We start from the raw sequence: 18,193 nt of genomic DNA, 5'->3' as shown, positions 1-18,193 counted from the left end.
AGGAGGCTCTCCCTGCCCCCTGGGGAGTCACTGTGAGTGTTTGCTTTGGCATACCAAGTGTGTCTGCTGGTAACGGATTTTTCTATCCTTCTGACTTGTGAGGAAAGAAAGAATAGGATAGATTATTATATGTAAATATCCACAGTCACTGTGGAGTGTTTCAGGAAATGCCTGATGATGAGAATTTTGCAACACTCTAGACGAGGGGTGACACGGAGAGATGTGGACATCAGTCACTCAGGCCGTAGTCACCATCCCCGGTTGGCACGGTCCTGCTCCCAAAGCTGGTGTCCAATCAAAGCAGGTGCTTCCATCTTTCTAGACCCAGTAGAGTCACCCTGCTTTTGCGGTGCCCTCGTGAATGCTGTCCCCAGAAATCAGGAACTGCTGTTAGAGGTATTTTTTGATAGAAGTTGAAATAACAAATTAAAATGATTCAAGATAAAAAATGCCGATATTTGTTTCACTTTAAAAGGTAAAGACTCTCTCCCTTTGAGCTCCCATAAAACCTAAATGTGCATCTATCTGACCACTTCCCTCATTTGCTGTCCTTACTGCTCACGCAACTGTCTCCTGTTAGACCGGCGCTAACAACATTTGGGTGAGGTGATGCTTTGTGTGGGGGCTGCCCTGTGCATTGTGGGATGTTTGGCAGCACCCCTGGTCTCTACCCACTAGCTGCCAGTAGCAGTGCCCGCCTAGTGTGACAGTCAAAAATGTCTCCAGACATTGTCAAATGTTAAGGGGTGGGTTGGAGCAAAATCACCCCCAGGTTAGGAACCAGCTGCATAAGATCCTGTAGCCCCAGCCCTCAGTCCCAGAGCCTGGCACAGAGCAGGCCCTCAGCAAGCATTTAGCTGATATGTGACCACATCAGAGGAATGAAGCCCTTTTTCAAAAGAAGAAACATTTCACTTCTGAAGTGCAGGGTCTCTGATCTTTAAATGTGTTTATAACACAGTTCTTTTAACGCTGATGATGCTGAGACGGCCCTAATCCTGGACACACAGGATTGAAAAGTTAAAGATGCGGTGCACCAGGAAAGGAATGTATGTTTCACAAAGTATGGTATCAAGAAAACAATGCATGACTATCTGGATTTAAATGACAATGATCCATTGTGGCACACTTAAAGCAAAGACAGCTTGCTCTTTTTTCCCCCCTCCAAGAAGCATGTTGAAAAAAATGCAGCGGCCTTGTCTGAATTTTCATCTTGCAAGATCCTTTTGTTGTATATTATGTTTCTTTACTTGGGTTCAGTAACACTTGCAATTCAAAACACATCCATTCACCCACTGATTGAAGATGTCAGAAGCCCCAGTGGGGACGTGTGGCTGAAAGGCTGGTTTGCGGGTGGCAGCTCCCCTGTCCTGTCCCACCCGCACCTCTCCCGTCCCCAAGGAGTTAACTGCCTTCTTCTTTCCGCTTCCCTCCCCCACTTCAGCTTTTCAAATTTCACCCCAGAAGCAACTCCATCTATGTTCCTTTGAATTCTATGGGCTTTTGAGTCAGAGAAGGGATGACTCTTTTCTCCATCTCTTTAATTCGGCAGATCACAGAGCCCTGCGATGCCGCGCCCGCTGCTTCCAGGGTGGAATGGGCCGAGCGGGATGACAAGGCCGCGGCTGGCTCCTAAACTGGCCTCTGGGTGCAGCTGATCTAATTGAATCGTGGCTTTTGTGGGTCTGCGTTACGAAGAGCAGAGCGCTCCTTCGTTCCTCCGCTGCTGTTCTCCTTTGTGCCGGGGGACCCAGGGACCGTCAGAAATAGAAAAGGCGACACTATTCTCGCCTTCTGAACATTGGTTACCGCAGACCCGGACTGGGAGATGAAAGAGAACATTTGGTAGAGAATGTTCACCTTTAAATATACTTGTGAAGGTTTCAGAGCTACTGAAGATAAAATGGAGAAATATCACATTCAGTATCCAATCTCCTGTTTTCATAAACTGCCTTCTTAACCCACTTGATTAGGGGAGGACATGGTATTTTAGAATTCCCTTAGTCTCTCAGCTTTGACGCTTCTCACCTGCTGCCTGGCGTTAGCACTGTGAAATCAGCTTTTGCCTCTCCTAAAGGCAGGAACAACCTTGGGCTAACACCAGCGTCCACAGCAACACACAGTAGGGGCTCAGTTCCTTGGGTGGAGCTGCTGCCGCCCCTCAGCAGTGTAACCAGAGCCCAGATCCTACTGCAACCAGAACCTGATGCCCACACTGGGAGAGAGAAGGGAAAGAAACACTCTTCTTTCTACTCCTACCTTTAGTCTCCTGCTGGCGTCTCCCTTGGCCAAGCCCATCCCAGCCGGCCAGGGAGCCCTGGTGATGAGGTTCACATAGGTCAGCCTCCCGGGGAGCAGAGCAGCACAGAGAAGGGTAGAAAATGGACCTGGGGGGTCAACAGAGAACAACTAGCATGACCATTCTCAGACCCGTGGTGTGAACAGCAGGAAGGGGGCCACCTTGAGGACTTGTGCAAGGTTGTAAGTGGAGAGTGGAGTCAGCTCCCTCTGCCTCCCACCCCTATCTGGGAACCTGCTGCCTCATTCTCATCTTTGCTAACTGACAGAGGCAACTTCAGGTCACCTACAATGTCCAGCCACAGAGGCAGTGGAGGGCAATCCCAACTTCCCTTTTAGTTCTGCCCCATATTGCCCAGGTAGAACCACCAGTGGCAGCAGACACAGTGGAACTGCCCCGTGGGGAGCCCAGCCCTGCCACCAAATCCAGGACCAAGCAGAGGATATTCTTGAGGCTCTCCTACAGCCCCCACTGCACCGGAGAGGACATGGCACCAGAACTTGTGGAGGCTGTCAGGGTTACTCAGGTGGTTCTCTACCCTCAGACAGCAAGAAAAGGAATGCTATCAGTTATTATCTTCCCTTAGTCCCCTAAAGTGTGTTTCATGGAAGCCAAGTCCAACAAGATGCTCTACGGTCAAATAAATTTGGGAAATTTGCATACTCTTCTAGGAAAAGTGAGATACATATTGGCACATTAAAGACTCTGAGAGTCTTACGGTAAAGAAATCTCTTTAATGCTCTTTATCCTAGAGGGTTTGACCAAAAGTCTTTCTTTATGAAACACCAGTTCTCATTCCTTGAACCAACACTTTGAGAAAGGCTAGTCAATGGGGTCACAGGCATCAAGGGCTAGAGTTTAAAGAGGACATAGATTACTCAGATGTGGTAACCACAGTTTTCGCCAAAAGTAGACCTTAGCAAGCAATTCCAGATGAACAATTTTTAAATGTGTTATTTTTTTATAAAGCATTTTCATCATATAGCTCGTTGACTTTTGTTATTTCAAGCCGGCAACTGAGCAAATATTATATCCATCTATAACTGCAATAACTCTAGTACCTTTATGTTAGAATTTGAAAGGTAAAGTGTCATAACATTCTAACTGAGATTATCACAGCATCACAGGGCAAGGAAGATAAAGACACAGGATCAGAATTCAGCCCTCCTGAGTTCAATTCCAGGCTCCTCCACTTCCCAGCTGTGAGACTTCAGAAAGCCCCTGAACCTTCCTAGAACATAAAATGTTCTCTTTAGAATCTTTAACATAGTGATTGTAACAGTGCAATACTATTATACACAAAGATTGCCATGAGCATAAATGAGTTGCATAAAACCCTTGGCTCAGCCCCTGGCTCAATAAATACATGTCGTGTCTTCATCATCATCATCATCATCATTATCCTCCTCCGGTCCTTTGGGCACCATCACTTTGGCTGTAAATTCCCGTTCAGCTGGTGTCAGTGCCAAACCACTGAATCTGCCCTTCCTTCTGGTGCTTTTAGGGAACACATCGTAAACGACGAACATCCTGGCCTTGCTGAGGGCTTGGAGCTTTTTCATATTGCTTTGTCTTGGCAGAAAAAAACAAGGAACATTAGCAGATGCCACATTGAAGATGTAAAGGGCAATTAGGTTGATACAATCCTAGGGCGTGATGACATTGAGTTTTACATGTTTCTGGTAAAATCAAAGTTCTGAGGCCAAAGTTATATCAAGTTATATTTAACTATTGCCATACTTATTCATTTAATTTAAACAATCCATATTTTGTTTCATTGTGCAAAACTGTCAGTTTATATTTTAAATTACCTTGTTAAAATAAAATTACTTTTTTGGTATAAATAGGGAAAAGTGTAAATAAAAAAATAATAAACTTCAAACTACCATAGCTTTCTCCTCTCTCCCTCTCTCCCTCTCTCTGCCCTTAATTTTTCTTACCCTCTGAAGGGAAATTTTTCAACTTTAGAAATTTTGAGATACATTTTTTGAATAATTTCTCCACTCAAATACCTTTGAAATATTTATCATTTTCTTAATATGACAAACAACAAAGAAGAACCATTTCTTGTTTTGAAAACAAAGGCTAAGTGGCTATAATTAAATTGTGAAGATCTTTTAGAAACAGAATTTCTCTAGTGCTCAGTACATGATAAAATAGATATATAAAAGACCAAAGGCAAACAGAAGTATGGCAGTTCCCAGCAGACATTCAGTTCGTGCCCCCTGCATGACTGCAGAATCGTCTGATGTGACATCTACTGTTGTCAGCAGTGCTGGAAGCTCCCACATCCCGGCGAATTATGCCTGGCGAGGAAGCACAGCCAAGCGTCCCTTCCTCAAGCCTGTACCTGCCTTGCTCCACTTTGAAACGTTTTTGTAAAATTGCCAGTCTGAACGCAAGTGAGTGAATCACACCAGGCAAATGACAGAGCGGGAGCATCTCAGGGTTCTTTCCTTCACCAACACCCAGCATCACTCGGTGCAAGAGCTGTGCGCGACTTGTGTGTCTAAGCTCTTGCCTTGATCTCAACTCCATTACATTTTTAACTCAAAGGAACTGGTAAAGTCCTGGCCGTGTATTGCATTCAAATCAACTCCAAATTGCTTTGATTACAGGTTTAGGACTTCATATACGGTGATTAAACCTCCAGAACCTCTCTTTAAGTAATTGCCTTCCTTAGGTACATCTCGTTCCTGTGTTGTCAGTTGTTTCATCACATTACTGATTAGGCCACGGGAGCATTTGTCTCATTCACCGTGGCCCACATCCCTTAGTCTGGAATTATTCCAGTGATTTTACTTTGTTTGCTCACTTTTATGGGCATCATCTTATAAACTCATAAATCAAAATATTTTTTTTCTTTACCTCAGATTATTTCTTGTATCTGATTTGTTCTCCAATTTTCAGTAGCTGTGAACCTGAACAAATTTCAGGTTCATTTGAATCCCTTAAACTGTTTCAAGCAAGCAGAAGATAATTGGAGAGAATTAACTCAAATTTTGTAATTATTTTAAATTAATTTCACTTCTTTCATGTTTTCTGAATTTTGTTCTTAATTACCTAATGCTAACCAAAAGTTTTATTGGCAAAACTCGATTATGAGTTTTCCTCTTTGTTTCTTCTTGACATTAATTTTTACGGTCACTGGACCGATTTACAGTTTACATAGCTGATGTCATGTATTTTGTACTATTTTGTCAAAAGCAACTTACAAATTTTCCTTCCAGGAAAGTTAGGAGGGAAGGTCTGGTTGACAGTGAGGGGGTGGCAAGACCACTTAAGTGTGAAGAACGTTGCTAAATGTTATCCAGATGTCCGGCCCAGTTCTCTCTCACTCCCCTGAATTACCAGGGTCCCCTGAAAGGGCCCGAACCAGCCCTAGGGCTGCAGACCTGAGCAAACAGGCGGTGCTCTCCCTACAGGTGTACCTGGCAGCAGGCACCGTGTACGGCCTGGAGAGCCAGCTGACTGAGCTGGAAGATGCTGCCCGCTGCATCCACAGTGGCACTGATGAGACCCAGCTGGCAGACCTGGAGGACCAGGTGGCCACAGCTGCCGCCCAAGTCCACCATGCTGAGCTCCAGGTGAGAACTCTCCTCTCTGCCCAGATGCGGGCCCCCAGGGGGAAGGAGGGAGCCATGGTATCTATCAGTTGCCATCATCTCCGGCACACTTGCATGAATATGGTCCTTCCAGGTGGAATCCACCAAATACTCGCTTTTTAAAGTACAGCCCTCTTCTCTCCCAAATCATGGCCCTGATAATATATTGGACTTCCCTTTAAAACCTTATGCCAGTTTCCTCTTTGACAAATGTCCTGAACCATATGTAGATCTCTTTGCTGCACAGGTTCCCATTCCACCCCAAGACCACCCTTATCTGACCCTTATCATGTTGTTAATTACTTATTTAATGCCAGTTTTCTTGTTATAGACTAAAAGCTCCATGAGGACAGGACTAGCAGGTAACTGACCACAGTAACCCCAGTGCCTAGCACAGTACCTAACACAGATTTGGCACTTGATAAAAATGGGAAGAATAAATGAATGAGATTGGAAGCGTAGATTTCCCAGGCCAATATTTTGCGTGAGGAGCAAGCCGGATGTAGATACGGCTATTTCAGAACTAATTGCTGTAGTCCCCATGACTTTGTGAAGAAGCCTGGTTGCAGTTTTTATGGATGTTCCCGTGGCCTTGGACTCTGTCAGTCAAAATTGACCGTGGACTAAGCCGCTGATTCCCCAACCGGAGTCTGCAGACACGTACATAGTCCCAGGGACCCATGACAATTTGTATTCCTTCAAAGGGGCCCGTATGTTACTCAAGTTTGAGAAACACTGGTCTCTGCAGCATAAATTCACTATAGACCCCCTGGTCCACTGATATTTCTATAGATTCTGCATCTTAAAACTGCACCCTTGGGAGAATTGTGGCCAATAGAAAACACCTCTGGATAGAGAAGATGACAGTCTCAGGTGATATTTATTTTAAAAGTAAATATCTTGAATTTAAAGAAAATCACAGCTCCTAACATCATTAACCACTTGAGAATGAGGGGCACCGTTCTCTGCTCTGTGGGTGGGTTAGTGCTGGGGACGAGAAGTGGTCGCAGCAGACAGATGCCCCTGTTGACTATGCATCATCAGTAAGAACGACTGAAGAGCAACTCTCCTCAAAAAAAATTATTTTCCATAAATTTCACCAAGACTTGATCAATATATTGCCAGAGTTATATACAGGAGAATCAAATTATTTGTTTTCTGGTACATCGTGCAGCGAATACTTCTCGAGTGATGTAGCAGGAAGTAATATTTATGGGTGTTTGGAGGATTTTCTTGGATAATTAGTTATTCCTTCTTCCAAATTTTTCTATACTTAAATTCTTAGAGCCATGTTTTATGGCAGAAAATCCTAGTCTCCCAAATGTCCATTTTGCATGCTTTTAAATCTGCCTATTTTGTTGTTTATTTTTAGATATAATGATAATGTTATCAATAATAAATACCCAGTGTTTAATGAGCCTTACTTTGTGCCAGGAGTTGTGCTTAGTGCTTTACCTCATTATTGTGTTTAATCTTTTCAGCAACCCCATGAAGTGGCTACTGTTATTATTCTCCTTTTATATTTGAGGAAACTGAGGCTCCAAAAGGTTAAACCACTTGCCTGAAGCTACTTTCAATAGCTAGAAAGTAATAAAACGTGGATTTTAACCCAAGTCTTTCTGACCTCACAGCCCACATTCTCAACCAGACTGTGCTGTGTGGTTTCCTGAGACCAGTGTTGGTCCTGCCATCAGGCAAATGCACTCACCGAGGAGTTCTTAATTTGCCTGGGAGATTGTTGACCCTGCTGGCCGCTCTGCAGATCTCTCAACAGGACCTCCAGGCATGTGGAGACTCCCTGCACTGGGAGTTGCTGCCTGTAGTCTGTTCTCATCCAAAATCTAGTCTCATCTCACAGAGGGTTTCCTGTAGGATGGTGGGAGGGTCCCCCCTGAGGAGGACAGATGTGCTAAATTGTGCTTTTGGATTGGGACAGAGTCTAAGGATGTTGTCAACTTAGAGTTTACCTTTGGGACAGACTGTCATTGTCCAGTGCTGAAGGAGATTGCAGAGTGACCCCTGGGGAGTGTGCTAAGGGTGCTGTCATGCAAGGTGGTTTCTAGGAGCATTCCTGGAGACAGTCTCTCTGAACTCTTAGTGTCAGGAAAAGCTGCTCTTCTGAGTACTTGGTCTTTATCTTGTGGACATAGCGTCCTACACTGGGCTCTTCGCTTTGGCTCCTGGGAGACTCCGAGCTGAATTGGTCATCCCCTTCTAGCAAGTCCGTGGCTCATTAGGCATGCAGTCTTAGGAATGAAGTGGGACCTAATTATGTAGAGAGATAACAAAATATAAGCCAAATCAGCCCTCAGTAGTGTCCTTTCCTCTTTCTTTGTCCTTTGTCCTATGGACTAAAGCTTCTTATTCTGGAACCTAACAGCACATGAGGTCAGCAGCTTGCTTTCACCTTGACCGTGTCTCCTAGGGCCCTCTGAGCACGGCTTTCCATCAAAACTGCTCCCAGGGAAGAATGTGGGCATCTAATCCACACCAGTTGCAAGTGACTGGTAAAAGCTTAGCCTGCAGCTTTTCTCAGAGGCGTGTATAATTTATTGATCTATAAACCAAAGGATTGCAACTCTCAAGGTGAAATCTGAGCAGTCGGAACAGGAAGGCATCTGGGGGACAGGAAGGGGCAGGGCTCACAATGGCTCCTTCTGGGGCTGGTTACTGAGCAGCTTCACTTGCACCCTGCCACCAGCTGCCACAGACGTGGCCTTCGCCTACCTTCCCCTCCTCCGATCGAGGCTGCCACCTCTCAGGGGCAGGGGAGGCATCCCCAAATCTGCTGACCCTTGAGCCCTTGTCCCTGTACCTCCTCTAGCACCTATCCCAGCAGGCTTTGTCCAAGGAAGCCCTCAGTAAATGACGGCAGAACTAGAATTTGTCTTGAGTAGCACAAAATTGTGGAGGGTGAAGGGAGGCAACAGAGACCTCAGGAGTGGGGCACACACATGCTGGCTGCTGGGCCTGCCTTCAGGGTACTATGTGATAGCAGCACCCAGGATGTGCCACCTCAGCAGATGCCTGCCTCTCCCCCCGACTCTGCTAGCCTTTCCCTGCCTCTTCCAGTGTCCCCCATGCCAGGCCTTGGCAAGTCCTCTGAGGATACGGCAATGTGGTGAGAGCATGGACGTTGACATTAATTCCAAGCCCTGCCCCAGACCAGCTGTGAAATATTGGGTTCATTACTTATCCCTTTGAGCCACAGTTTTGTCATCTGTGAAACCAAGAGAAGGCACTTACTTCATGGAATTATTTTGAGGCATGGATGAGTTCGTGTATTTAATGCACTTAGCATGGTTCCTGGCACATAGTAATGCCCTTTTCCTAAGGGCAGGGACAGTGTCTTCTTCATCCCTGGGAACAGGGTTCTCTCCAGGAACTAAGTGGGCTCTTGCTGTCTGTTTCTGCCTTCAGCCTCTGCAGGAAGGAAATCTGAGTTCTCTCTGACCCTCCCAGGTTATAAATGAGGAAACTGATGCCCAGAGAGGGGAGGGAGTTTCTCAAAGCTGCTTGGCCTCTTAAGTTGGACCAGGTGCTGGTGGGCCTCCCTCCTAGAATCTGGTGCTGTGGTTTTTGGATTCATGAAGTTATGGAAGAAGGAAGCAGGACCTATAAATCACACTTGCCCTTCAATGCTCAGTTTACATATTGGCTTCTAGGAAGCCTTCCATGACCACCCTACCCCCGCCCCCGTGCTAAGTCCAGTGGCCCTGGGCCGGGGTTCCCATAGTGCCCCCAGGCTTCCATTTATCCCTAGGCACACTCTGACAGGGTTGTTGATATGCTTATAGCTACCAAATTAGAAATGTAAATTTATAAAGAAGGGCTTGTGTTTTATCTTCCCACTACACACTGTAGACAGGTGCTTGGTAGAAGTTGAACAAATGAATGAACATACATCAAAGCAGATTTGTTCTTTATAAGCTCAATAACACTTTTAACAAAGATTCTCCCCATCTGTATTTTCTCTCTGCCAATCCTGGCTTTCTGTTGCATTAAGATTTCTGATATCGAGAGCCGGATTTCAGCCCTGACCATTGCAGGATTAAACATAGCACCGTGTGGGCGCCTCACAAGAAAACGGGCTCAGAAGCAAAGGAACCAGGTGTGTTTGTCCCTACTTCCTCTGTTGGAATGTTGCATGACCTGGAAAATTTAGAAGATAAAATATCTTTGGCTTTGCAAAGGTATATTGATCACTATGTTCTGTTTGTAGGTACAAACCATAGACACATCAAGGCAGCAAAGGAGGAAATTGCCTGCTCCACCGGTGACAGGTATGCTTAGATTAAAACCACAGAGCTACCAAAAAATTCAGCCTGAATCATTTACTGTGAGTAACTCAGAGATCTGAGTTTGAGGGCCAGGTCAAATGAAGAGTTCTCACGCAGAATCGCTCTTGTCTATCTTGACTTGGGTCCTCCCAGAAGAAACCTCTATGGAAAGTAATATAGAGCTACCTCAAAGCACTAAAAGTAGAACTACCATTTGATCCAGCAATCCCACTACTGGGTATTTACCGAAAGGGAAAAAAGACGTTCTATAATAAAGACACCTACACTCGAATGTTTATAGCAGCACAATTCACAATTGCAAAGATGTAGAAACAACACAAGTGCCCATCAATACATGAGTGGATTAATAAAATGTGGTATATGTATACCATGGAGTTCTACTCAGCCACAAAAAACAATGGTGATATAGTACCTCTTATATTATCCTGGATGGAGCTAGAGACCATTCTTCTCAGTGAAGTATCACAAGAATGGAAAAACAAACACCACATGTAATTAGTACCATTAAATTGGTACTAACTGATCAACACATATGCACACACGGAAGTAACATTCTTCGGGTATCGGGCAGGTGGGAGGGGGAGGAGGGGATGGATAAATTCACACCTGTCGTGTGCGGTGTGTGCTGTCTGGGGGATGGGCATGTTTATGGCTGTGACTCTGGTGGTGCAGAGGCAATTTATGTAACCAAAGTGTTTGAACCCCTATAATAATCTTGGGGTAAAAAAAGAAACCCTGTGACAAGGATAGGATTGCAAGTAATTTATTTAGGAGGTGACTCCAGGAAGCACGGGTAGGGGAGGAGAGAAATGATTCAGGGAAGGAAAGTGAGCCAATGCAGGGCAACTTTAGTTAGTAGGTTATTTCTTTGAGCAAGTAAGCTAACTCCTCCCAGGCACCTCTGAGAGAGAAAGTTGACTGCACCTCAGAGTTTCCTGCCCAAAGGGGAGAAAGATGGGGCATGTGTCCTCTAACTCCCATCCATCACTGGCTGAGGTTACTTCCGGGAGCACTAACTGCCTGGCACTTCTGATCTGCCCCAGCATGAGCCAAGAGCAAGTGGCGGTGCTTGTGGTAGGATCTGCTGGAACGTGCTGGAATGGTGACTGTGAGGGAGAAGTGGACAGAGCACCAAAAGCATCTGCCACGGTGTCCAACCTAAAAGGGACTCCAGCGATGCCAGTCATGTCACCTTTATCCAGTGGACATTTTTAACAATTTCCCTGGGTTCAGAAGCCACAAGAGAAATTTTGATTTTTACAAATAGAGGAATAGAAAGTCAGAAGATGTGCGTTTGAGCCTTGGTTCTGGCATTCATCATTTAACAAACATTTATTGAATGCTTGCTTTATATTCTACAAAAGCGTATACAATTAAAATTTATCACAGGTCTATAATCCTTTATTTGAAATGCTTGAGTCCATATGTATTTGACAGTTTCTTGGGCACTATAAAGCTAATATGGCACACATTACATGTGCTGTATATTTCTTAACACCCCCCATGGCATGTGGGCAGCATCTGATAATCAAACACATTGATGTCCTTGCAGCAAAGCTTGAGAACATTGACACTTGGTGAGATGGACAAGGACCTTAAATAGCCACATGTCAGTTCAGGTCAGGTTTTGTAATCAGATGATTTGGGCTCCAAAGTTATAAATATTTACAGCCTTTTATACTTCAGGGTTGTCAATAAGAATTTATGGACTCTATTGGGTTATTTCCAAGCTACCTTTTCCCAGAAAGCTACAAATGATCCTTTGACTTATTGGTCAATCATAAAAATAAACACAAAATAAAAAGATTCTGCAACAAACACAGTACAGGAATGAGATGCCAAGCCTAGAATAAAAACCTAAGTAATCTGGCCACCTGGTCTTTTTCCTTAACAATCAGTCCATCTTCTGGGTAATACTTATTCCCATTTATTTCCTTTTAGCTGAAAGAATGGAGACATCTTCAGTGACCACCATTAAAACATTTAACCACAACTTCATTCTCCAAGGCTCCTCAACGAACAGGACTAAAGGAAGGGAAAGCACCACCAAGGATTTGACGGTAAATGTCATCTGTGCCTTAATGCTCATCACCTTCGCTGTGGATGGCATCTGCATTCTGCACCCTTTCCTTCTGCACCACAACCCCTACCCCCCACCCCCATCAGAGCCCCAAAAAGCATCTTCCCTGCATGGTTTCATGGTCCCCTGGCTTTGGAGGTTCTCAAAAAGGTGAATAACATCCTGCCTGGTATTGCTAACCTCTTAAAATGTGGACATGTCCTCTCAATTATAATTATCTCCAGCTACTTGTAGGAACCAGATTTGATATAAGAGAAATAAAAATATATGTACACAGGACTGTAAGGTCTGGTTGAGGTGTACGAGTTTTTATTGTTTTCCATCCATATTCACTCTTCCTTAAATTTCCTTTTAGCCATTAATGCTGTATTCTTGAAAAAAATCAGCAGCTACCCCTAAATGTGACAAAGGAAGGGGCAGTAGATAATTTGCACAAACTCTAGGTATCATATAAAATGGACTAATGGATCATTTGCTTAAAAACCAAAATATGTGTTAGACTTTTAGCAAATGCTTGATGCTGCGTATATAGGAAATGATGATCCAACTAAGCTGTGTCAGTGACCAGTTAGGCTGAGTGTAGGTCATGTCTGGGATGACAAGATTGAAGCAGGACAATCTGTTGCCTTTCCTGCATCACCCATCCCTCCCCTCCCCCTCATTGTCCCTGTCTCATGAGCACAGAAACACCAGGTAATGACATGATGGTGGGGACATCATTCAGAACGACAGTCTACCCCCTTAGGCACTGTATGGCAACAGTGCCACTCACTGCCTTCCCTCCATTGGTCAGCCACTGACCCTGACCTTTTACAGTCTATTCACCTTGCTCCTGGCTGTTACTTAAAAGAACTAAAAAGATGCATTACCACATTAAAAGGGCAGACCACCAGGGTCAGGGGAGGAATTGGTTATAAATAAGATAGTTAAACATAAATTATCTTTAGCAGAGACAGAACATAGATTGGTGGTTGCCAGGGGCCGTGGAGAGGGAGAATAGGAAGCAACTGCTCAGTGGGTAAGGGGTTTTACTTTAGAGTGACGGAAGTATATTGAAACTAGATAAAGGTGGTGGTGGTGCAACCTTGTGAATGTATTAAATACCACTGAATTGTTCACTTTCAAATGGTTAATTTTATGTTATGTGGATTTCACCTCAATAAGTTACTTTTTAAAATGAAATAAAGGGGGCCAGGCACGGTGGCTCACGCCTGTAATCCTAGCACTCTGAGAGGCCGAGGTGGGTGGATCGCTCAAGGTCAGGAGTTCGAGACCAGCCTGAGCAAGAGCGAGACCCCATCTCTACTAAAAATAGAAAGAAATTATCTGGCCAATTAAAATATATATATATAGAAAAAAGTAGCCGGGCATGGTGGCGCATGCCTGTAGTCCCAGCTACTCGGGAGGCTGAGGCAGTAGGATCGTTTAAGCCCAGGAGTTTGAGGTTGCTGTGAGCTAGGCTGACGCCACGGCCCTCACTCTAGCCAGGGCAACAAAGCGACACTCTGTCTCAAAAAATAAAATAAAATATAAAATAAAATAAGATAAGATAAGATAAGATAAAAAAGTAAGTTACCTTAAAATAACACAGAGAGATTAAAAATGAAAGAATGGACAATATTTACTAAACAAAAACAAAAAAGAAAGGACAGAAATATTACTTTCAGCCAAAGGAGAGTTCAAGACAAGAAGCATTGAGAGAAAACAAGGAGGAAGGATGTTTTAATTTTGGTAAAATAAGATAGTTAAGTCATGAGGCTTTCTCAGTTTGGCAGACAATAGAGCAATACAATTTATAGCGCCATGATTGGTGGCTTTAAAACTCCCTTATCAGCCTTTAGCAGCACAAGTATACCATAAACAAAATTAGAGAATTGAGTAGTTTAATTATTAAGCTTTAATTAAGATGTTTATTTGGCCTGGTGCAGTGGCTCACTCCTATAATCCTAACGTTCCAGGAGGCTGAGGCAGGAGGATCTCTTGAGCTCAGGAGACCAGGCTGAGCAGGAGACAGACCCCATCTCTACTAAAAAGAGAAAAAATTAGCCAGGCATGGTGGTGTGTGCCTGTAGTCTCTTGATGAACAGGACTAAAGAAAGGAAAAGTACCACCAAGGAATTGATGGTAACTGTCATCTTTGTCTTAATGCTTGGGAGGCTGACTGAGGCAGGAGGATGGCTTGAGCCCAGAAGTTTGAGGTTGCTGTGAGCTAGGCTGATGCTCCGGCACTCTAGCCTGGGTGGCAAAGCAAGACTCTGTCTCAGAAAAAAAAAAAAAAGAGATGTTTATTCAACTTTACACTTTACAGATTATTCACTTTCTTCCCAAGCATCAATGGACCATTTATAAAAATTGATTTTATACCAGCTTAGAAAGAAAACCTCAATAAATCCCAAAAAGTAGAAAGTGTAAAACTACCTTCAATGACCACAATGCCAAATGTAATCTAGAGCAATTCTGTCTAATGGAACTTCGTATAATGATATGGCACTGTTCTACATCTGCAATGTCCAGTACGATAGCCACTAGCTACATGAGGCTATTAAGCACTTGAAATGTGGCTATTGCATTGTAGGAACTGATTTTTAAATTTTAGTTAATTTTAGTTCATCTAAATGTAAATAGTCACATGTGGCTAGTGGCTACCATATTGGACAGGGCAAATCTAGGAAATTAGAACAAAAGTTAAGCAGAAACCCTACTTGGAAATTAGAAAGCATTTGTACCCACATACACAACTATGCATGCACATAAACATGCACACTCTCACATACACACTTCAAAGCAACTATTGAATTAAAGAAAAAAGCAAATCCACAGAGCCTTTAGAAAATAACATTTTATATATATCAAAGCAAATAGGTTACATATAAGGAAACAAACAAACAAAGAACTATGCTTGGAAAATTGGCCATGGAGGTGGTAGTGGGAAAGAAAGCAAGTTAAATAATTACTATATACCAAAAGTAATTAATTTCAGGTGGATTAAGAAGTACATGTAAAAAAATGACATCACTTTTTAAGTGAGGTAGAATATTTAACTGGTCGATGAGCAGGAGTAGTTTTTGGTGTAAGAAAGTCAACATTGTTTCCAATTGCCTCTTCTCCCTCTCGCCAAGTGGCTGCTGACAGTGTGTTCCGTATCTCACCGCAGGAGCCCTCTCTGGAGTCAGCTGTGATGTATTAACGCCATGGAACTCCACTGCCAGTGACCCACTGCCTCGGCCGTACACGACAGTGCCTTGACCCAACAGCCATCGATTACTGTATGGATTTCCACCTGAGGACAAGGCCTGGGGAGCCACAGTGCACCATCACAGGGCTGTCCTGATACCTCACCCAGAAAGCCGTCTCGGACTTGAGCATTGCGGTCTTGCCCACTCTCTGCCTTAGGCTCCCAGGGGAATCCAAGACAGAAAACCAAGACGCTGGCTTCCAACAACAGAGCTTCACGTTCAAAAGATGCATCTTTTCCCTGTTCGCTTTGCTACTGTGTGTTGACTTTAAGATCTTTGGTTTGTTTTTTTTTTTTATCCCTTTGATTCAGCTAGAATTTCATATCAATAATTTGTCCAAGGGAAAATTGTTGGAGGGGGGTGGAGGGAAGGAAAGTGGAGGTTATTATTTAATTCATCATCAGTGTTTATTAATCTCTCACAAGCGTCTTTGTCTTACAAATGCTAAGGGAAAAGCCAGCCCCTGCAGTCAGCATGAGGGACAGTCTAATTTGGGGACTGCTCCCCATCAAGGCTGCAGGTCTCCCTTCAGCCACCTCCTTCCTGCTAAGCCTTAGCTTGCCATGCTTCCAGTCGTTCCCATTGCTTTGCAGTCACCAGCCACAGGATGGAAAGCTCTGACTCACCCATGCCACACCTGGGTGTGAAACAATGTCTCATTAAGAATTTAATGGGCCTACTGAGTTTCCCCACTCTGAAGGGGAGAGGGGCTTGAAAAAGACCACCACTGGTTCAACTTTAGGGCGCTGTCCAGAATCAACATGATGCAGTTTAGCAATGACCACATCTAAAAATGAATTATTGAAAAATATAACCACATGAGAACACTTTTGTCCTCCAAAATTTATTTCCCAATAAGTATTCATCAAAGTAGCAAAATGACCTTAAAGACAAAAATGGTTAGGGAATAGGCTTAGAAAATTTACAGGCATGAGAAAAGCAAGGACAAATTGTGAATTTAATGGACATGACGAGTTGATACTAACTCCCGTTTGTGGTCCGTTTGGACCTGTCTCAAATGCATGACTAGAGTGTGCTTATAAAAGCAAATGGAACCCGAATTTTACTCATTTAGTTGGGCATTAGCACCCTTTTTAAAAAATGTTTTCTCCTGATATATTCTGAATCCAAGGAAGAAGGCAAAAGATGGGAGGCAAGAAAGTAGTATAATTAATGAGTGTTAAGTGCCTGCTCCGAAGGAGGTGATGTTCTCATTTTAATCCTTATAGCAACCCTACGCAGAATGTATTCTCATGTCTCAGATTGGATAACTAAGGGCCAGAGAGATTAATTTGCCAAAGCCACACCTTTAACCTAATTATAATTGGAATGCCTCACAAAAGCCTAATTCTGTGTTGTTTTCAACCTCTATGTTCTTCTGCTGCTATGTGATTTGCTGCCGATTCATGTGCTGTGATCCACTTCTGATGGGGGTCTACGTTTCTTCCAGTAATCCTCCTTGCTGATGCCATGTATGTGTTATCCAACAGGAACGACTCCTTTGAAACAAGCAAATCTTTGGCTTTTCTGTTGGGGTGATTCAAAGCAAAACAAACAACAAATTTTTAAAAACACAGCAAAAAAAGAGATCTGACTTCCAAATAGAATGTTTTCTTTAAGAGGCATGAAAAGCAACTATTGTTGTGTTACAGTGTTAAAATATTCAGTTTTCTTTGACAAAAACGTGTACTGTGTAAGCCTTGCAAAAACAAAAACAAAAAGAAGAAGCCTGCTCTGTGGCATTTGAATTTTTATAAAAGGTTTCCTTGTGCCAAATAAGTGCAAAGATTTAATTTACTATTAAAAACCATAAGCATATGTTATAGTTCCAGAAGAATTATTTTGTCATCAAGTGATTTTGATCTTTAGTGTCAATATTTATATTTAGATTAATTTTTATAAATGAAAATATTTTAATGGTTTGAGAAAATGAGGACAATAGGACAATATCTTTGATGACTTCTGAAAGTTCTGCTTCCCTTCATATTATATGCACATTGCCAAGAATTACTGTCAAGAGAAATGATAAAGAAGTAAAAGTCATTTATGAAAATAAAGTTTGTGTGTGTGTGTGTGTGTGATTTGTTGGTTTGGGGAGACTAGGAGTGAGTAGGGGGTAGGGAGAGAAGTCACATGGCTAGTAACTGGAGGAGCCGAAATTAGAAGGCTTCCTTCTAGTTACACAGGTCACCCCTCCACGGCAGGTTCTCCTGACAACAGAATTTCCCAGGGGTCATGCAAGTAAGACCAGGAGTTCTCAAAGGAAGGTGTGATGTGATATTGCCTCCCCCCGCCCCGCCCAAGGGACATTTGATGATGTCTGGAGACATTGTCAATGCTAACAGCCAGGGATGTGCGGCTATTGGCATCCAGTGGGCGGAGAGCAGGGGTGCTGCTGAACATCCCACAACGCACATGGCCTCTTAGTCCATGTTGTGTTGCTGTGACAGAATACCACAGCCTGGGTAATTTATAAAGAAAAATTTATTTCTCACAGTTCTGGAGGCTGGGTAGCCCAAGGCCAGAGGGGCCTGCATCTGGCAAGGACCTTCTTGCTGCATCATTCCATGGCAGAAGGGTAAGAGAACATGTTCAAATGAAAGCAAGAGGGTTTTTAAAAATTTTTTTTTTTTAATTTCAATAAATGTAGCAGGTACATGTTTTTTGTTACA

At 43.4% G+C, this 18,193-nt stretch overlaps 1 protein-coding gene across 1 annotated transcript in view; it reads left to right on the top strand.

The window, feature by feature from the left end:
• The window catches only part of LOC123623600 (myosin VIIA and Rab interacting protein), a 255,538-nt gene extending 237,960 nt beyond the window's left edge, over positions 1–17,578 (top strand). Inside the window, 5 exon segments of the mRNA XM_045530922.1 lie at positions 5,725–5,886; positions 9,911–10,015; positions 10,127–10,187; positions 12,147–12,265; positions 15,440–17,578. Coding sequence (XP_045386878.1) covers positions 5,725–5,886; positions 9,911–10,015; positions 10,127–10,187; positions 12,147–12,265; positions 15,440–15,472 — 480 coding nt within the window. The 3' untranslated portion in view covers positions 15,473–17,578.
• The last annotated feature ends 615 nt before the right edge of the window (positions 17,579–18,193 follow it).

The sequence above is a fragment of the Lemur catta genome, chromosome 18, assembly GCF_020740605.2.
Source record: "Lemur catta isolate mLemCat1 chromosome 18, mLemCat1.pri, whole genome shotgun sequence".
Lineage (NCBI taxonomy): Eukaryota > Metazoa > Chordata > Mammalia > Primates > Lemuridae > Lemur > Lemur catta.
The sequence above is the reverse complement of the archived record's forward strand: the minus strand, read 5'-3'. Positions and strand labels throughout refer to the sequence as shown.